General features: G+C 40.9%; 1 protein-coding gene across 1 annotated transcript; it reads right to left on the reverse strand.

The window, feature by feature from the left end:
* Nucleotides 1–5029: 5029 nt before the first annotated feature.
* med24 (mediator complex subunit 24) lies at nucleotides 5030–21766 on the reverse strand. Its single transcript, XM_030775208.1, has 26 exons — nucleotides 21654–21766; nucleotides 21427–21557; nucleotides 21100–21182; nucleotides 20527–20565; nucleotides 20309–20382; nucleotides 19540–19763; nucleotides 19313–19424; nucleotides 19031–19181; nucleotides 18574–18687; nucleotides 18354–18401; nucleotides 18119–18201; nucleotides 17758–17844; nucleotides 17357–17468; nucleotides 14284–14426; nucleotides 14039–14076; nucleotides 13872–13954; nucleotides 13074–13252; nucleotides 12211–12310; nucleotides 11705–11880; nucleotides 11280–11544; nucleotides 10863–11044; nucleotides 8517–8610; nucleotides 8193–8292; nucleotides 6757–6837; nucleotides 6455–6603; nucleotides 5030–6043 (listed from the first exon to the last, which is right to left on the reverse strand). Exons 2-26 carry the CDS (start codon nucleotides 21554–21556, stop codon nucleotides 5927–5929), a joined length of 2964 nt encoding a protein of 987 aa, XP_030631068.1. The 5' UTR covers nucleotide 21557; nucleotides 21654–21766; the 3' UTR covers nucleotides 5030–5926.
* Between the last annotated feature and the right edge of the window lie 238 nt (nucleotides 21767–22004).

The following is a 22004-nucleotide window of genomic DNA, read 5'->3' on the forward strand; positions in this document are numbered from 1 at the left end:
CGCAAGGTCCCCTCGGGGTAGTGCTATCAATGTTGGATGAACCAGTCTCAGCCAGCGTGAGCTTGTGTGTGTATTAATGGCCTCTGCCATGTGTTTTTCAGCTTAAGCGCTTGGCTGGGTTGGAGAGCAGCAAGCAAACTGTGAATATTGACCTGACCTCCCGTCTGACCAGTGAATATGAGGTTCAGGTGGCTACTCACCTGACCCTGTTGCAACTACAGCACTTTTGCCGAGATGTACTCTACAACCTGCGCAAACTGAGCCCTGCTGACCCATAGCCCTAACAGACCTAAATTTCACCATTCAGCTCTACTCCAGCCGCCTGGTTTCAATCAGGTTATCTGGGGCTGAATACTGAAGCATCTGAATGTTTCATATTGGATCTCAGCCTATGTAGGCTACTTATGTTTGGTTTCATACACTCTTTTAAATCATGTCTGTGGTCTATGTCACAAAGAAGAGCCCGATGATGGGTCAAGCTCTAGGTCAATTAATGTGTAAAATAGAAAAAAATGTTATACCTTTCAGCTGTCCAGGAACAGTATGGAAAAAGGTTTATTCGAAACAGGCTGTATATTGAGAGAGCTACATACTTGTCTCAATAGATCCTATATATGTTTCATTTTAGAAACAGTTTCTCTTTAAGCACATTGGAGTGGAGGAGTGACTGGATATTTGATTTTTTTATTTATTTGTGTTGGCCTCACAAACAGTATTTTTTTTGTGAAGCACAGGATTTTTGTGTCATGTGTTATGCTTGTGTGGGAACGAGTCACACAATGAATCCCTGGTCACTGGACTTGCATGGTGGTCTCCATGAGAAAGTAACTGGTATCTGATCACTTGATGTGATGTCATGTGATGATGTTATTTTGAATATGGTACTTGAATGCCTTCGAAGAATCTAAAATGTTTTGTTCAGATTCATATTATTTAAGTGCTTATTTAATTTAAATGTGTTAATGTATTTATTTAATTATTTGTTCAGTGTTTTATACCGGAGTTCTTCAGTGGTTTTCTATTTTTATATTTATATGTGTTTTGTCATTTTGTTGTGTAAAAGCAGTGGGATGTTACTAAAGTGTTATTGAGCAATGACATTAGACAAGTATATTCCAAGCAAAGTTGCAAAAATATTATGAACTTTGTACATTTTACCCCATCACTCTTTCCTGTTAAACAGCAAATAAAATGCCTCAACACAAAGAACTTGCCAACTTTCATTTTATTCACGGATGGCTTATACACTCATGCAAGCGCAGCATGCATCGTAAATTTAGTACTATATAATGTAAAGCCCCACAATATAGGTGCATCTTTTGATATTATTTTAATTACTTAATAACATATTTAATCATTCATTTTTTATGTTTAGCCTTCAGCATTTGCTTAGAATTTACTTTTTTTTATTCCTTAATTAATGTTTGTTTTTTTGGTGTTTTAAGTCAGGTTTCAAATTAAAAGAAATTTCCACTTATTGTACTCGAAAAATACTTTGTACTTCAATGAATCTGAATAAGGAGTTGAACTGAATGCGCAGGGAAGCACTTAAGGTACTTAAGTCTGTCTGAAAATACTGAGGAAACCTGAGGGGACTGTGTTTTTATGAAATGCACACATGCTTATTCAGACTACTTTCTATTGTCTTTGGTGGTTAAAGTTTATATTGATGGCTGATCTTGGCTTTATGGCACTTTAAGATGCATGTCAGATATGTTGGGTATCCTGTGTGCATTCATACTTTTTAAAAATGAACTTCAGTAAAAATTATTGAATGATCTCTTCATTCTTTACAGTTCTCCAGGTTCGCTCAAATAGAGCAGGTTATCTGGCACTTCCAAGAATTGCAAGAGTTAGAGCTGGAAGTAGAGGGTTCTCTTACACAGCCCTTAGCAATGGAGTTGGCCTTCGACAAGTGTTTGGGGAAAGACATGCTCAGTCTCCAAGTCTTGAATAAAACATACTTGTTCAGTCAAGCCTATGTATGCCCTAAATATGTTCTAGCTAACTACTCTTTTTTTTTTTTTGGTTAACCTTGCAGTCAAAGGAGTACATAAGTGCTCATGCCCATTCTTTGTCCCACTATGCGCGCCTTGGGGCACATGTCCCAAACTTGAGGCGTTCGTGAAGGATGCACGTCCTGCAAGACATAGCACGTCCAGCCATCTGCCTGTATGATCACTGGCTGAAGCCCTGGGGGCAACTCTTTGACCACGAATGACAAACCACATGCCTGCCAAGGTCCTGCTCTTCTTTCTCTCTCAGCTCTGCCTGTGCCTTGATGAACTCCAATCCCTCAGTGTCTCTGCACATGCACAATGAATGGCCTTCCAGATCTTTCTGTCTCTCCAATTCAAAAAAATGATTATTTATTCTGATTTTATACTTGGGGGAGGGGAGGGGTAGTGCTTGCAAGAAGTGACTGGGTTTCCCTTTTTTGGTTTTGGTTTCTCCCAAGGCTTCTTTTTACCACAGCCAAGGAGATCTTTTTTTTTTTGCTGTCGTTGTGTTAGCCTTGCTCAGCAAAGGGCTAATGTGAAGTATTCTGAGATGCTGTTTTGTGACAATGTATGTTTACGAAAGGTAAAGGTACAGTGTAAATTAAACTGTACTGAACTGAACTGAGTAGTTGGTGATCTGATATATACCATCCCACAGCAGGTAAATTTGAAAATTTGAAAAAGAGGTTTATATTACTCAGCCCTTATTTCACCAGGAAGTGCAACTGAAGTCTACAGACCTTTTTTGCAAGTGAAACTTGCCTTCAAAGGACTACTCTAAATAACAGCAAAAAAAAAAAAAACATTGAAACAAGCACTTTCGACCATAACTGAGCTCCTGAAAGAAAAGACTTAGTGATGTAAATAAATAGTTTCAATTATAGCACTCAGAGAGAGAGTCAGTCTGTGCTAAGGAAACCTTAAAAAAAACAGTTGAATGTTCCTCACAACAAAAGCAATATTTTCTGTTTAGAATAATCCAAAAGAAAGAAATAACATTGTCTTAGCTCACAGATGATAAAGGTGCTTGTGACTGTGAGTGGGGTGGACAAAGAGGGAAACATAGCTCCTGATAAAGATAAAAATAATGCATGAGAGATTTTCAGACACTTTTATAAGAAAAAAATACAAAAAGCACAAAACCAGTGAAGAGTGGAGTATGTTCCTCATTTTTGACCTCAAGGACCAGAGTATCAATCAAAAGACACTATGTTGCTAATCAAAATTCAAAGACTCAGTTATGTTTTTTGGACAGCTTCAGTTTGAATGGGCAAGGCTGCTGTAACATAGTTGCATAGTTACTGTTGTCCAAAATATGTAATGAGTAATCAAGATGACAGTCAATATTCACATGACAAATGGACAATAAAATGGACAAGTAAACTCTTCCACAATTGGGAAACGACACAGACAATAAAAAGAAAAACGACCAGTGGGGGGCCGGGGGGGGGGGATTCCCTGGTTTCAATGACACCCGAAATAACCTATAACCCATGACGGTAAATGGAAAAAGACGTCACATACAGTGGCTGATGGAGTGATTTCCTTGGAAGTTGTACTTCATGGTTTTCACTTTCATTTTATCCTTTACTCTCATAACGTAGTCATGTCTTGTGATTAGGCCCATTTTCCTCTCGTATCACACTTGGACCTCTCACTTACATTATTCATTCATTTCCTAGGCCATCCAACATCCTCTGTCCCAATTAGAATTGCTGATTTGTTAGATATGCGAGACATGACGTTTTTCTCCACAAAATGCTACCCTCAGATTTATAATCTAGTTTTACATTGGGCTAAAAATCACAAAGTTGTACAAACATTTATCAGCTCAAATCCGAAACACCATTTTCACTAAAAACATTAACTCAAATGTCTGCGTTTGCCCTCTGAGGAAAGTTGATTTGTGGACACAAAAGTTACGCAAATCTGGAGTCTCAAATTAAACCAACTGGACTAAAATTAGTGCAATTTGATCTGCAGGTTTTGCATCCTTTCCTCTTTTCTGACCTAGTTTGGAATGTCATCCCATGATCTCACATGAGTACCCGCTTCCCTTGCCTGACAGCCATCTCTGACTAAATCAGGCAATCCCACACACACACACACACACACACACACACACACACACACTGCAGAGCAAGATTAACTAATCATGCAAGCCAAATCAGGAGAAAAAAAGCTCATTTTTATCATTATAACTAATTATAATAATTATTATTCTTTTTATTATTTTTGTGTCCATCCAAGTTGATCAAGGTTGCACATGTGTATAAAAGCTCTGTGTACATGCAAAACATTACTGTTAGTGGATATTCAAAATTGATCTAAAAATCTGGTCAAACTCACATTTCAAAACGAGAGAATAAATTAAACACACACACACACACACACACACAAACAGACAGGACCATATGTTTTCTGACATACTGCATTAATTCTTTTTTTTTTTGTTTTTTAAATCATGTACATTCAATTCTACTTTGGGACATCAAGAGGGTTGATTTTGAAAATTATTAATACTTAGGTCTCTTTCATTTAACACTCAAATATTCAGCGACCGAAACTCAAATAAATGTTTTTTTGTTCACTGCTTTTGGTCATGGTGGCGTGAACTCGACTGAAGATACAGCATATCTTGGCACGCTAAGCTCCTATTTCCTGTTGGCACATGCAGTTATGAGTTATCTATATGGCGACAGGAGTTTGTGTATTTTCTTTGCAGACATAGGAGCTTTCACCACCTAACCTGTGCCAAAATATGATGCACATGTTTAATGTTTGCAAAAAAGGCTCGATTGTCATTTCAAAATATGTACTAATAATAAAAAATAATCAAAAAATAATAATAAAAAAAAATAATTTAAGTACTATATGGGTAGCTCTGCAGAAATGGTTGATGGTTGTGACAGGTTAGCTATTCAATTTGATAATTAAATATGGTTTTAGTCACAATATGAAAAAAAACAATGACATACTTGACTCCCAAACTTCATGCATAATAAAAAAAAAAAGTTTATTTGCGATACGTTACATATGTAAGTAGTGCAAAGTTTTCTGTTTCTTTTTGTGCTCAACTGGCATACATGGTATTATAATCAGTCAAACACAGCACTTTTGTATTACTATTACAAAAAAACAAAACAAAAACATGAAAATATAAATGAACAAGAAACTAAATGAACTTTGACAGATTAAAACACTTGGCTACAACAAAATACATACCTACACATTTTTTCTCCCCTTCTTAAGAAGTTAAAAAAAAAATGCATCGGTTAAGGTGTTGTTTACATCAGCAATAACCAATACTGCAAGGGTGTGAGCAAAGCCAACATGTATCATATCAAAACTGAGTCATAAAACCATCCTCTTCATTTCCACCCACTGATTCACGCCAAACTGTCTAGAACAACTCAGAGCTTTACAGATAAATATGTTTAGAACAGCTGTTACTTCTTGTAAATCTCCTTTTTCCCCACTGACCAGAATGAAAGTCTGACATGTGGTACCGCAAAGCGAAGAGGTCTTTTGAAGTAACTCAAGGGTTCTACTAACAACAGAGGGTTTTGAACTTATATTCAAAACAACAGCGTCCACAAAAATGTAAACTGGCTTTCAAAGTATGAGGGGTGTATTGAAACTAAAATTAAAACTTTAAATGTAACAGGGGACCTTATGTGGTTGAATGTTGGAACGTTGGCAAAAAGTCTACTGTGGCGTGACACTTAAAAGATGTTGTTGCAATTCTCTGAATATCAAAATAATTCAAAACTGGGTGCTGTATTGAACAGTGCAAGAAAGCAGTGTCTTGAAGAGAAGTTGACTTTGTTGGGGAGACTCTGAGAGGACTTTTGTGAAAACACTGCTAGAAGGCAGTGTGGCGGACCGAATGAGTGCGTGTGTGTTTGTGTGTGTGTGTGTCTTCCCTAGAGGGCTGCAATGGCTTTAGCAGCTACTCTTCTACCCAATGGGAGGGTCAAGTCTGTGATTGACAGGATCACTTTGGGCTTTGCCATGGCAGGTAGCTTCACAAGCTCAGAGACCTGTGTAGGAAAAAAACAAACAAAAAACCCATCAAAACACAAATAAAAACCACACAGAGACTTTTGTGTGAAAAAGATTAATGAGGCAATGTGCCTTAAAAAAGGTAAGATGAGACGCCTCAGAGAATGAAAAGTTAAACCCACAAACCTCTGCAGGACTTTTCCAAGAACAGCACACACTCCTCCACAAAGCTGAACCTGTTCTCCTTCTCCTGATTTGCCCCTCCCTTACGTAATCCCTCTCTCCATGTGAGAAAAGCCATGAAACACTCCAATAGCTTCTCTCTTATCTAACAAAATTCAGATATGGTCTCACACCCTGCTGGTCTAGCTTTCTCTCTCCCTCTCTAGCTTTTTCTCTCTCTCTCTCTCGCTTTCTCTCTCTCTCTCTGTATGCAGTGGGTCACTCACCATTGTGAAGGGCATGAACTGCAAGATGCTTCCGCGGCTGCCCTGCTCTGAGCACTCTACACACTCCTCTATGAAACTCTGCACAAACTGAGTGTGGGGCCCAGCTGTCTTAGAGCCCAGGATGGAGGAGATCAACAGGAACAGGTTCGCTTGAGTAAGTATGACAAAGCACAAAAACACAGATTACTCAGAGCCACAGCGTCATTGTCACTCTGTCTCTTTATTTGTGTGTGTGTGTGTGTGTGTGTGTGTGTGCGCGCGCGCGCGCGTGTGTGTGTGTGTGTGGGAGAAAATGTACTAACCTAGCACACGGTTGAGAGGGTCTCTCATGTTGACCGTGTGAAGTTGGGAGGCGGAGAGGGAACTGCTCATGGTGCGGTCACCTACAAACAGATGAGAAGTCAGTCAACAGCAGTGCAGTGTAACATGGAAATATTACATCACACTGCGGTCCTTCCTCTCTGTCCTCTGGGGCCCAGTGATCCACCATGACTAACACATACACGCCATGGCGCTGTCTATACTCACAGTCATCTGATCACTGCCTTCCTGAGAGGTCTCTATCTTAATCCCTTCCCATCATCCAATTTTTTTTAAAGCCCTCCATGAAAAATGAGACACTCCTACATTCCTAACTCCCTTTCTGTAGAGGAGCCCGTTACCAAATTGACAATGTGTGTGTGTGTGTGTGTGTGTGTGTGTGTGTGTGAGTGAAACACTTAATGGTAAATGCTCACAGTAAATTCATGGTCAATTTTCCTCACTGGACTGAAACTTAATCTTAATTTTCAAAGCTAAACACCAATTCCCTGAAGTCCTAAAACCTGTTCTAAAAGACACAAAGAGCTCTACATGTGTGATCCTGCAGAGCAGTGAAGCCCCAAGATGAAATCTAAGGAGCATGAGAGTAACTGAAGTTCTTTCAACCCTGGCGGTGTCGGGGCTGACTTCTGCAGTTCACAGAAAGACGTGTTATAACAAGAAAAAGAGTCCGCACTCTTTGCTTAGGCAGAACCATAAAGCACAACGAAATAAGTGGTATGTAAATTTACGATAGGATCAGCAGCAACATACCCTGTGAAGCACATTAACTCTTCAACTCACACAGCTATAAGCTGCATACATGTTTTAAAGCAGAGAACCACTACAAAGAACATTTTTGTGACCAAAATGATTTAGGAGAAAAGAGGACATATAAGCTGCATATGCATGCCTTTTTGTGTCAATAATTATAGAGTTATTCTTAAGTGAAACAAAAAAAAACTGCACTGACCCATCGAGGATCATGTGAAACTATGCAGTGAAGTATACAACCTGCATAAACCAAAAATTCAGAATGGAGGACCTCCTGAATATTCTGAGCCTGTCCAAGCAAACAGTATGTGGACAGCTGCCAGCACAGTGAACTGAATATAGATAAATGAAGAGGTGTCTTTCTTTATAATATTTCTTTCGGCATCGGGACTGAATTACAGTATTTGCATTCGAGCTATGCCATGCTACATTTCAGAATTGTAACAGATCTTTCTAATCTCCACTATGAGGACAATTTGCAGGTTTTTTTTTTAGATTTTATAGCAAAACTAAACAAAACAAAACAAACATAGCCCCCCCCCCCCACAAATGCATAATCAAACATCTGGGGCTTCGAAAAGAACTACCCTCAAGTCCAGGCAAGTGAAGCCTGAAGACACAGCGTTCAGTGTGTGATAAAGCAGTGTGACTGTGAGTGACTGACCTGGACTGGACAGCACGACAGGTTCATCCTCATTGGAGCTGAGAAGACGCATCAGCTTAGACGGCTGTGTGTCGTCCAGTGGGAACAAACTGGTGTAGTCCTGTGGCCAATGAGTGCACATCTCTTATTACATATGAATCATTCTCACAGTTTGGGAATATGAGTAGGAGGAGAGAGTAATAATGGCAATAATAACCCTGAGTACAGACACAAGCGCATATGGAGCCGGATGTGACAAACTAGATGTGAATGAAACATACGCTGTCAAACTGCACGTCAGTACTTATGAATGAATGCAGGGAGGTGTAAAAGAGTGAGAATCACCTCTATGTCCTCTCGCTGTCTCTTGCGCTGACGGGCTGAGGCCTGGCCTTTATGATGGGAAGAATAAGAACTGAGAGCACACCACACAGACAACCTATAGCAAACAAACACAAGAGCCATAAACCAAACAAACGCAATTACACACACAGACACACACACACACATGCTCTTAAGTCCCAGTCCTGCCATAATATGTCAGCTGTCACCATCCACCACGCAAAATAACCACTATTACTAGCTAACTGAATTTTTTTTTTCTAATATGAATAAATCCAGTAACTAAACATTAAACATTCTATATATGTTGTATTTTCATATAACATTTTTTTTAAAACCTTTAACTTTTATTTATTTAATAAATAAAATCTAAATAAAAGTGCATCTTTTCAGTCTCAATATCTTTTCATCTTTTCAATTTTCTGCTGGATGCCAGAATCTGCAGCATTCTCATGTGACCATTTTGAAATGTACTGATTCAACACTGTGATAAGATGTTGCTGAGCAGAGCAGGGTACCTGTTTCAGCTACTGCTGTTCTTACGTGTATCAAGTGATCAAAGATAAGGTTTCACTTCACTGACTAATATTTACTCGGCATTAGGGTCTCTTCAAATACAGATGCACTCTGCTGTACTGAGGCATGACAAACCGGTGAAAGACACGGTTTTTTCATCTCTTGGGTGACCACTCAACCATATCAATACAGTCCATATAGTAATCCTCCACTGGCCCTCCTAGTTAATCTTTTCACTCTGAAGGCGTGTAGACGCAGCAGTTCTGTTAAAAAAATGGTTCATATAAGCCTTTATCATCTCCTGTGGTTAGATTAGTGATGGGATGTGTCTGTTGACCGTAATCTACTCTGATAAACATAGATATGAGTATTAAAACCGTGAAGCCAAGGTCACACCCTTTTGTTTGCTGGAGTGTACTTTTATGAAGTCTGTTTCAGTAAACGTACCCTCAGGCTCAAGATGTGTTTTACTGGTTGTTTTCATTAGTCAACAAGACAAGAGAACATTTGTGACTGGTCACTGACGGGAGCGTGTCAGATCCACAGTGGTTAATTTCAACACTGTGCCACTGGTCCTCCTCTCACAGACTTCACATGAGGGACGAAGAACCGCTCTAGAGAGGGTTAACTGCTTCAAGTTCCTGGTGGGTCCACATAAGTGAAGACCTTCTGTGGACCCCACATATCTCCTCTCTCATCAAGAAAGCCCATCACTGCTTATATTTCCTCAAGAGGCTAAGGAAAATCAGTTTACACCCTAAAATCCTCACAGACTACAAGTGCACAGTGGAGAGCATACTGACCAGCTATATTACAGTCTGGTACAGCAACTCCACTGTGAATGACCATAAGGCTACGTGACCGGTGGTAAAAACAGCACAGCCAATCAGTGACACTGCTCTGCCACCCATAAAGGACATATACAACAAGAGATGTCTAAAGAGAACCCTCCACATCACCAGGGACCTCACATACCCTAGCCACTATCATCAATACTTGACAATACTACTACATAATGTATATCTACACATAATTATAGACACCTCAACTAGGCATTCATATATATTTTTACATGTATAACATGTATATTGATAGATTTATTTTCGGATGCCATACCTTGTATATATTACCCAACAGTACTGCAGTGACAGTCTATTATTTATTTATTTGATTACTGATTTATTTATTACTTTTTTTTCCCTTTCCTGCAGTAGTCTTTGTACTGTGTTTTATGTTGTATTGCACTGGGACTAGTGAATTGTTATACGGAAAGATGCTTCAGGGCAAAGACTTCTGAGATTTCTGATCCCAACACGTCATCATGACCTGTCACTCACATTTCTGATGAAATCAAATGGACTTTCCTGGGTTCGATGTCTTTCCAAGATCTTATTGCGTAACATTCACATGTCAAAACCACATATTAAAGAACTATTTAGGGAAACAGAGTGGGCAATCAGTCTTACACCTCATACTAACCTATTAGAAAACATATCTTCCATCATTTAATCCCATTATATGTGGGATTAAAAAAGTGACATGTACTACATGAGTATCACTTACTAAAAACAGATAATAAGAGAGAGTGGAATGGAAAGCAGAAACCCAGTGTTGCATCCTCTAGTCCGGACATCCTGTCTGACTGAGAATACTTAAAATGAGGAAGTTTAGGCGAGAAAAACACAGTAAAAAAAAACACTACGGAAAAAAGCGACCCGTGTCAGAAGGAGGGGAAAAAAGAGGAGAGAAAGGAATGAGCATCAGCAGATTTAAAATAAAGAGGCAGCTGTCAGGCTAAGAGAGGGGAGAGGAGACAGATATGAGTGGTCTTACTTAGCAAGGGCCTTGCCGGGCGGGTCTGCCAAACTGTGCCAGTGGGCGGGGTCAGTCAGAAGATTGGGTAGAATGTGACCGAGGAGAGTTAGAGTGATCTGCTGTGTGTCCAAACAGAATATACTGTACAGCAACTCTACCACACGCGACGCCCACTCCTTACGGGTCTCCTTCAGTAGCTCCTGCAAAAACACACACACACACACACCAAACTCTGTAACCAAACAGTTCAAATTATGCTGATAAACCTCATTGAACAACTATTCCTTCAGTCACTTACATAAGTGGATAACATACACACAGTTACAATTTACAATTTGGCACTTTGCAGATGCTTTTAACCAAAGCGACTTACAATAACTGCATCAGTTAAATGAATACACATCCTTTGTCTGTCTGCCTCTCACTCTCACACACCTTGACCAGGTTGTTGGTAAACCAGAACACTCCTCCCATGTGAAGGAGGCTCTCAAAAATGTGCAGAGCACGGGAGTCCACCCAGCCTTTGCCCAGAACCTCTCTGAACTGGGCCTGAAGAGTCTGGCGGATGGGCTGGCGTGCTGGGAGAAGGTTCCGGTAAGGGATGGGCTCCTGCCCTTCCACCGAAGGGCGTAGAGACAGACCTGTTTGCTGGAACACATCTGCACACATGTGCTCCAGAATCGAACTCATTATCACAACACTGGCGCGAGAGAGAGAGAGAGAGAGAGAGAGAGAGAGAGAGATGAGGAGAGGGACATGCAAAAGAGAAAAAGGAGCATGCTCATTAAACCCATTGAGTCATCGATGTAAGTTATGCTAAATTATATTTGTAGCACAGTAGATCTACACGTGTTTCTCACCGTTCATTGTAGAACTGCAGTGTGTTTTCTCCATACAGAGGAGTCATCAGCTGACGAATCATAGTTTGAGGTTTTTCCCTCTCGTCCAATCCCAGCATGCGAACATGAGCAACCAGCCAGGCCACTGCACAGATGGCCATGCTACAGACCTTCCCTTTAATATTGTCTGTTATCTTCTACAATACCCAAGAACCAGAGAGAGAGAGGGAGAGAGACAGAGAGAGAAAAAGAATTTGAATATTCTCATTTTCAGAGGGACAACAAAACTGCTCCCGTGCAGGAATGGAAGAGAGAACCACACACAGAACCAAATGTATGAGAAGCTGTGAAAGAATAAGAGGGACTCAGACGAGGGAGGAGAAATAAGAGACAAAAGGAGACTGAAAGAAAATGAATGAATGAATGAATAAGTGACCTTATGAATAAGACATACTTGGTAAGGGGAAAGACAGAGAGAGAAAGTGAAGGAGAGAATAAAAAAGAAGGAAGTAGTTGTTTCCACATACTTGCACAGCCTCTACAGACAACACTCCATTCTCCCAAGCATTCAGGACCTCCAGGATGGCTGCTGGGGTACTGAGACAAATCTCATGCCACTTCATCTGCCTGCGAAAAAGAGAACATTCCTGAAAAACATATACAAACCTCTACAAAATATCTATCAGCCAAATAGCATAAAGAAAAGGCAAATATAAAGTCTTATCCATCATACCAAACACTATGTATTGCATCATTTAAAATGGAAAAAAAAAAAAAAAAGTGCTTTACACATACTGATTACCGTTCTTATGACAGGTTTAACAGTCAGTCATACGTTTCGGCACATTTGTGGAGTGATGCTCAGGAAAAAGATGACACATTAACCAACGGAAAAGATGAATTTCTGAGATTAACATCATTAATTCTGCCCTAACGGTTGAGTTGATCAAGTTTCTATGTGCACAAATCTCACCGATAATCTCTATTTATAATCTATACCTGTTATGTGTAGAAATCTCACTAACAATCTCTATTTATGATCTATACCTGTTAGATGTATAAATCTCATTAATAATCGCTATTTATAATCTATAATCTCTTAAAGAACAGTGTGTGTAGAGTGTCTCTCTTTGCATTCTCTTAAAGAACAGTCTGTGTACAGTGTCTCTCCTTGCATTCTCTTAAAGAACAGTGTGTGTGCAATGTCTCTATTTGCATTCGCTTAAAGAACAGTGTGTGTACAATGTCTCTATTTGCATTCTCTCAAAGAACAGTGTGTGTAGAGTGTCTCTCTTTGCATTCTCTTAAAGAACAGTGTGTGTACAATGTCTCTATTTGCATTCGCTTAAAGAACAGTGTGTGTGTAGAATGTCTCTCTGGCCTCACTCACACTAGCTTCATCTCTGAGGAGGTATTTAAAAGAGCCACCAGACTCTCCACTTTGCCAGACTCAGGGCGGAAGCATGGATGATCAGGATTTAGAGTTTTGCCTTCCTCAGGCATACACATCTGCAACCACGTCTCAAAGAATGGAGTCTCCCCTGACGGACTGGGCTCTGATAAGATCACCTTAAGATGATGAGAGAGACAAAGAGAGAGAGGGAGAGAGGGAGAGAGAGAGAAGGAGGCAAAAATAAATTTCAGTTTCATTATTGCATGCGGAGACAGAGCTAAATGCAAGACATCCTGTGACAGTAAGAGACAGAGATTTCTAGGAAAAGTCCCCTTTGATGTTCTCCAATTTCTGAAGAGCACTGATCACTGATTTAAGAACAGCTCACGTGGGACACAGGCCTGGACACAAACCAAACAAGCAAAAACTCTCCTTTGCAAGCAGACAAAACTACAGAGGGACACTATTGTTTTTTTGTATGACAGGGAAATGTCACCGTATTCATTTATCTCTACATTTATAATGTGGCAAGTCTATTATGAATACATGAAAACAGACTGTATGTAAGCTGCCGTTCACACTCCAGTAACAACGTTTCAACCAAGATCAAGCGGAGCACAAACTATCACAACAACCATTCAGACATGAAGCGCACTGGGAAACGCTCCGAGAAGAAAGTATGAATCAGAGCGGAGCTCCGTCGGTGCCGTTAGTCAACGACTCGACACTTCACTGACAAAATTCACTCTTCTTCTGGGTGAGACAGTAAAAGTGTTGTTGCGGTGGGAGACTGACCTCTGATCCATATGTCTGTACTACATGACACAGCATGAGGAAGGAGATGTCAAACAGCAATGCTCGCACTGAAGCCGACTTTGCTATAAAAAGAGAACACGCGCATCATTTGCACTCCAGATTCTCTGCTCTCAAATAAGATGAGCAGGGCAAAGTTGTGTACTTACATCCCTCTCCACTGATGTGCTTTGGGAACTCATTCAGTCTGAAAAGAAACAGACAGAACACAATCGTGGAAATATGACCCACCGACACTGTGTCTGTATTCACAGACTGGTAGTGGTGCTTCATGTTTCTATGGATGAATAATATAGGGCCAGTTCTTTAGAATTTCTCACTGATGTTAACAGGTATTAAAACCAGTGTCTAGGGACAAAAGTTTAAGCATGTTTATCTCTCCCGGTTGTCTCACTTGATAAACTTGCGAGCAAAGGACTTGAGTTTTCCTGTTGCAGCTGCTGCAGCCAGTAGAAGATCCAGACTTTTGCCAGAAAGCATGTGTCCCAGCACTCCCAAAAGACCCTCTGGAGACTTGGAATGATCCGCGTCTACCGTCTGCGGAATGAGAGCGAGAGAGATCATTTAAATATTTCAGCACTTCATCACTCCACTCCTCAGGAGCACTAAAATTCAAAGAACAATTCCCATTTCCAGTAACCCCCACCCTGTCATATGCATGTCTTCGTGCCTTTTAATAATTTCCCGAATCTGCCTGCACTGTTGCTGACCTGATCAACTTCGCCCACAACTCTGACACCTGGATTCTATCCAAAGTTTCAAAACCGAACAAGACAGTAATCTACTGAGGTTGGCCCACGCGTTGTTCCACTCCTCTCCTGTCCGCCTTTTTTAAAAACGGTTACCATACTTACCCTTACTGGAATCTCTCGTGCGTCACGGCAACCCCACGGCCGCTGTCTACATTTCTCTTAACGTAAGGCCATCCATACGATGTTGCTTTATTGCCCCCTCGCATTCTTATCATTCTTAGCCTTTGATTTTAATTTTTCCTGTTTTAACACACCATTTCTTCATATTCATGCGTTGTATATTGTTTTACTTTTATTATTAATACCCTGTCTTTCTCCTTCATCCTACTATATCCTATGTTTAGGTTTAAGTTTAAGTTTCAAGTTTATTTAGAGCCCAAGATCACTGTTTAAAGTCTCAAAGGGCTTTACATGCCCACAGCAAACAAAACAGGATATGTACTGTGGCCTTGTGATTCTTGAAAGATGCATAACTAAAGAGCTTCACAGCTTTCTTCTTATTATAACTCTTAAGGTGAACAGAACAGTGAGTCAGAAGTGAGACCCTTTACCTCACTGGGTTACTATAGGAAAAATGAATGATTGGTAAGTTGATGTCCCCTAGCACAGAAATACTGCAAACTAGCTGGGTATTTCCAACACATACTTTAAAAAAAACACACACACACAACTCAGCAACACTCTAAATAGCAATGAGGGTTTCATATTGACAGTTTGGTTTTAGTTGCCCCTGTCTAGCAAGAGGTCCAAACATGCAGCTTTGAAATGATCAAATAAATCAGGATATGAAAGTGCTAAACTAAGTAATCAAGATCATAATTCGTTAAATCATCATACTAGGCATTTACTATAAAATGAAAAATATAGCTGCGAGCAGCAATGCAGGGGCCAAGCAGCTCATGAGCACCAGGCAGACAAGTAATCAGAAGAACTTGTGAACAAGACACCAGTTCATCACATGTTGAACAGACCCATTGCCACCCACTCTTACACACAACAATCAACACGAAAATCAACACAGGGCTTTAAAGACCTGTCATAGAAAACTATTGAAAACATAATCATATTAAGATGGCTGAAATACAAAATAGTCAACACAGATGGCTCATAATTTCTCAACTAGGGTCCTCTACTGTGAGTTTGGTTGAAATACTCCTGTTGAAATACGCTGTCTTCTTAGAATAATTTGAGATGTAATACGTTAGTGTGAGTTTTTCTGGTGTAGCGCCCCCATGTGGCCAAATGTTATGAAACCTGGTGGTTCCCCATTACTTCCCTTCCCAATAATGTGGTCCAAGTTTGGCATCAATCCAACCAAACATTGCTGAGATATGCTCACTTCCTGTTTTGGAGGCTTCGCCATTTTAATTCATTGGACAACAGCGGCCATATCCTTTGGCCTAGCAAAGATTCTTTTGACAATTTTTGGTCAGACCATTCTGTGGATAATAAATACCACATTTGGTGGTGATAGGACCAACGGTCTCGGGCTAGTTTGCAAGAGTACAGTTTTCTTAAATTCAAAATGGCGGACAATTCAATATGGCAGATTTCCATAAAATGGGTCCGTTCTACTCATCAGGATGCAAGGATTCAGGGACAGTAAAGCTTCCTGGGGTAGGTCCAAAGGTCAGGAAGTTATGAGCAAAAATGTCCTCTAAGGTTTGGCCTGTTGGTGGCGCTACAGCCAATCATGGAACGACACCAAATTTGGTGCTTGGATACCTTGTAGTCTGCTCTATGAGGGTGCCAAATTTCATCATGATCCATGGGCTTCTATGATCTGTCACTGAAAATTGCTAATTCCAAGATGGCCGACAAACAAAATGGCTGACGGGTTGGGGTCATCTTCCAGTTAGGGCTTGATACTGTGATGATGCACGAGAAGTTTGGCTGAAATATCTGCTTTTGTCTTGGAGTTATGGGTATTTGAATACATTTTTTGATGTTTTCCTAGTATAGCGCCATCATGTGGCCAAATTTCATGAAACTTGGTGGGGCCCCAGTATTCTTCATGTCAATGAATTGTACCAAGTTCGGCATCAATCCATGCAAGCATTGCTGAGATATGCTCACTTCCTGTTTGGAGCCTTCGCCATTGAAATTCATTGGACAACAGCGGCAATACCGTTTGACCTAGCAAATTTTTTTATTGGCCAGAGTGTGCTCGAGATGATATGTGCCAAATTTGGTGGTTATAGGCTCAACGGTCTAGGACTAGTTCGCAAAAGTAGGTTTTCCGAAAAATTCAAAATGGCGGAAAATCTGATTAAGCGGAAATTGACGGCAATGGGTGCATTTGACTCGTCATGACCCAAGGATTCAGGGGGAAAAAAGATCACAACTCTAGCACAAAGGGTTCAAAATTTATAAGTAAATATGTACCAATATTGGCGTATTGGTGGCGCTACAGGGATGCATGGATTGACCCCAAATTTGGTGCCTGGGTACCTTGGACTGTCCTCTATCAATGTGCCAAATTTCAGAAAAATCCACCAAGGGGTTTATGGGGCTGCCATAGACTCCCTGAGGAGAAACAATAATAATAATAATAATAATAATGAAAAGTTCTAACGATTACAATAGGGTTCCAGCAGCTTTGCTGCTTGGCCCCTAATTAGTCAGTGCTGCAGAATTTAGCGTTTCGAGGAGAGGGGCTAGTCAGAGGGAAGCTGAGGGTAACATGTGCTGTGCGGCAGAAACGTAACAGCAAACCTTGAGAATGTTAGTGACTGTAGGTTCAGCACGCAGAATAAGGCCTGGGTTTGGCTGGATATTGGCATTTTCTGCTGTCTTTAGCCGTGGTGCATGCTCCCTGTCCTCAGCACTGAAGAAAAGTGAGAGATGAGAGAAAGAGATAGAGAGAGAGAGAGAGAGAGAGAGAGAAAGAGAGAAAGAGAGAGAGTGACAGAAGGGGGGTGGGGGTAAAGAGAGATGAAAAAAGGCAGAACAGAGGAAGAGGAATAGATTTGCAGGAAGAAAAAAGGGGATCAGGTGGAGTAAAAGAAAAGGAGAGGAGAACAAAATGAAAGAGATTAACATGAGGCTCAGTTTCCTCTGTAGGAGCATGTGACACTCTCTGATGACATTACAACTGCTGAGAGGACAGAGTGTACCGTTTGGCTGTCAGGTTGGCTGTGTTGGACTCAGACAGCAGACCCAGCTTATTACACTCCTGTAGTAACAAGCTCAGGCAGTCACAGCTGCAATGCAAACACACACACACACACACACACACACACACAGACACACACAGACACACACACACACACACACAGACACACACACACACACAAAAAAATAAGACAACATGGTCTCTGTGAGTGTGATTGTTTTCGGAGGTTATCTGACTACATGCTGTCTCTTAACAGATCCATATAGGATGTATATTGGATTGCTCAGGTAGGCAACTAAACGTTAAAAAAAAAAACCTTCAAACATGGAAACAGGAGGCCTCGACTCTACAGAGTGACTCACTTGCATCTCTGGTCAGCTTTGTCCAGCAGTGGAGTAAGCTTCAGAAGGTACTCAAAGGCTATGTTCACATCTTCCATGAAGTCCTGAGAAGAGAGGACAACCTTATAGAACAGCTACTGTACATGACCGCGTGTAAAACTAAACACTTCTCTATTAAGTAAATAGACACCTGATTGGCAAGCACGTGATGACAGAACAAAAAGAAGGAAAGCTAAACCTTTAGTTGGATCTGTACCTTTTCTCCCTGTGGATACTTCTTTAGTCTCAGCAACACTTGTGGGATCTGAGAGGGAAAATAAGAAAGAGTAAGCAGTAAGGAACAGAAACGAAGAGGGAGAGCGAACGGGTGACACAAAATCATTTGATTTTTGATAAGTGAGACTCTTTGTGTCATGACCAAGCTGCGTGAGGCGCCGTCAGTGAAGGGTCACTGTTAGATATGAGTACGACACGACCTTCAGGAAAGTAAAGGCCGTCCACTTGAGCTCTTCTGTTCCTTCTGGGGACTCAATAAGGCCCGTAAAACAGGCTTTCCAGATCTCCAGTACAAACAACGGGGCCGGGATCCGCTGCAGGGAGAGAACGGAGGGTGAGACACACACACACATACACACACACAATCATCATCTCAGGAACTGGAGAAAAAAAAACCCTTCATGAGTCTAAATCACACAAGCTACATAACATTAAGGGCGTGCTCCAGAGTAGGGATGCACCAAATCTTGATTTTTAGGGTTCAGCCGAATACCAGATCCAGAGCTTAAGATTCGGCCGAACCCGAAATCGAATCCCACTCATTTCAGTTACGCACACAAGAACAACCATCTTGGATTCGGTGCGTCCCTACTCCAGAGTAAGCCAACGACTAGAAGATGCCAAGCTAATGTTGTTATATGTAGTTTTATGTCTCACCTGCATCCTCTTGATCATCATGAGCTGCTCCACCAATGGCTGTGTCTCCCCTGTGAGGTTCATTGTTCCCTCCAGCATGATGAACGCATGCACAGAGGGGAAGGAGGTATGAAGAGGTGGATCACACTGAACGGACAACATTTGAGGCACGCTGAAACAGAAGAGAGAAAGAGAAAGACAGACGGATAAAAGAATCATTTCGGCAGAAAGAAGAGGGGAAAAAAAAAGAGAAAATGTTTTATGCAGGTTCTAAATCTGGTTGTTGATTTCATCCTGTCCCACCTCTTAACCAATGAGGCACACTCTTCAAGTTTGTTTCTCAGTGTCTGATTGGTCACGTTGCTAAGATTTTCGGTAAGTTTGACCAAAGCTTGTTCCACGTTGGTCCAAGATGCTGATGGGGGACAAACGGGGACATAAGAACAGAAACACGGTACGTTTAGTCACATTCACCATCAAAGTTATTCACATGCTTATTGGCCTTTTTGTAACACACGCAGCTTATTTACCCTGCTCCTCCAGTCTGGCTACATGCACCAGGGCCCTGTTCTTAGTGCTCTTGATTAGGCTGTCCAGACGCTCCTGGCAAGCCCTAAGACTGGTCTCTCCCCCATGTAGGGCCCCTGGTTCTCTCAGCTTCTCACAGTAGAAGGCACAACCCTGGAGCAGCCATGCCACACTGCCAAGCAAAGCCCGACACAGCCCAATGCACTCCTCTGCCTTTCCGTGGCAGCTGTCAGACCACACAGCAAGATTCAGACATGTACACTGGTTAATGAAGACTGGTTAAATTTAACAAACACTTTTACAGGTGATAATTTTGCAGTCTTTTGAGGAGGAAAATATGAATCCAAAATAAACCTTGCACTGCTAAAGGCAGAAAATGTACAAAATTCTCATTCTATGTGCCAAGTTTTACCAACACTTTAATTCATCTTGTGCACTTGAATTTAGCTGCTATTTTTTCCTGATTATATTTTATATATGCACATTAATTACTGCCAACTTCTCTACTTGCAGAAAACTCATGCAAGTTTGCTGTAAGATCCCTAGAATATGTAAACAACAAACTAGAATATAACATCGTAATGAAATATAAACTTGTAATGAAAAACTGTAATAGCATCATAACAGTTTTTCATTCTGACTTGCTCAAATAAAACTGCAGCATCTTTCCACACCACATCTGAGGGGGTGAGAAAATGCCTCCGAAACATGAAACAAGGGAGACCATGTGGGAAGCTTTGGATGTCTTTGGCTACTGAATGTGCTTGATACCTGAGGCGGTGAGAGAACATATCCATGATCTCCAACAGAGATTTGACACAGAGCTCACGAGAAAAGTCATCAAACTAGGAGAGAGAAAAAAAGCATATCAATAAGTCATGTTTTTATGTAGGCCCCAAAGGAATCAAACACTAAACCGAACCAACAGGCAAATCCCAGGTGACAGCGCTGCTTGGTAAAGTGTGCAGATATGACAAATTTTGACAAACCTTGCTGATAGCTGTTAGTACACTGGAGTAGGATACCATCTACAGGAGAAAGAGAGAAAGAGAGAAATAACTCACACAATGCTTAGCTTTTCATATCCTGAGGCCCATTTTGCAGCCAAATAGAACCTACAGCTCTTAAAAGCCACAATATTCTCCATCACTGACTTTACATTTCACTCCTTTGCCATAATCCCTTTTGCCTTTGGCAGACAGGTCATCTCTTGACAAGCAGCCCAGTTTGAACTGTTATTAGCAGTATTAAAGTTCCATTCTATTAATGTAAACTTTGCAAGTCCTTTAATAAACCATGGTACCTCTTGCAGTTAGCCACAAAACGATTTCTATTTTTACACTTTGCGAATATGCATTCATAACGGTGACCATGCAGCTCGTGCTCTGCGTCCAAGTGAGATTACGGACTCCATTAATATTATTCCTCATCTTCACAATGCTACGAATGCATTTTGTCCAAAACAGATCCACGGCATGGGAATGTAGCAATAACAACAATTAAGTGCTAATTCATATTGACTAACATCACATACACTGTCGAGGAGTGATCAGAATGCTTACCTGAGAACTGATGGCATACTTGAGATAGGATAAGATGAGTGGATTGGGTGAAGGACCAATCATCGCTTGCTCCAAAAGAGCCTCTGCACCAAGAATATAAACACAAACTTAGCAGTCTTTCTCTTTTCCTCTATTACACAACATTACCATTTCAATTCACACCATACTTGTAACATTCATCAACACTTCTAAACACTTCAGACATCAACGGTCTACAAAACTGGTACAAGTTGCATAGCTGGATCTCATTTAATATAGTCATTTTAAGGATTGATCCAAGCCCACCAACATCAAATGCTTCGTACAAGTATGTATCGATATGTTTACCTGCCAGGTTGAGGTAATCCCATGTTACTCCCTTGGGACAGCTCCGTTTGATATTGATGGCCCACTGATAGTCAGTCCAGCGCTCCTTCCAAGCCTGGAGAATGGCCTGCTTCAGGTTCACCACCTTCATACTGTGCAAACAATAACCACAAGACGTGAGAAGTGTCCTGAAAATGTTTCGGAAAAGCCCTATAATGTTCTACAAATGTAATAAGTAAATTCCTGACCTAGCTCTTTTAACTCAGTTTAGCATAGCGGTTGCAGGAGAGTTCGCTCTTCTGTTCTGACTTATTTTGCTCTGCCTCTGCTCTGTTTACGTAAGAAAGCAAACGGTTTCTGGGAAAACACTTTTTGTTGTCTCAGAACTCCTCGGAAACTGAAATCCAGAACAGGTACCTAGGGTAGATATCTGGGGCATGTAATCTGATTTGTTCTCAAAATTGAAAACTTTAAAAGTACGTAACTCTGTCTTTATAGCTTTCTTTAATGAATGGAAAGGGCTACCATAACTAGCCGAGATGGATAGTGAAACCTGGGAACTTCTGCCCCAAGCCCATAGTCATGTAAGGCAAAAAGAA

This window comes from Chanos chanos, chromosome 5 (assembly GCF_902362185.1).
Source record: "Chanos chanos chromosome 5, fChaCha1.1, whole genome shotgun sequence".
NCBI lineage: Eukaryota > Metazoa > Chordata > Actinopteri > Gonorynchiformes > Chanidae > Chanos > Chanos chanos.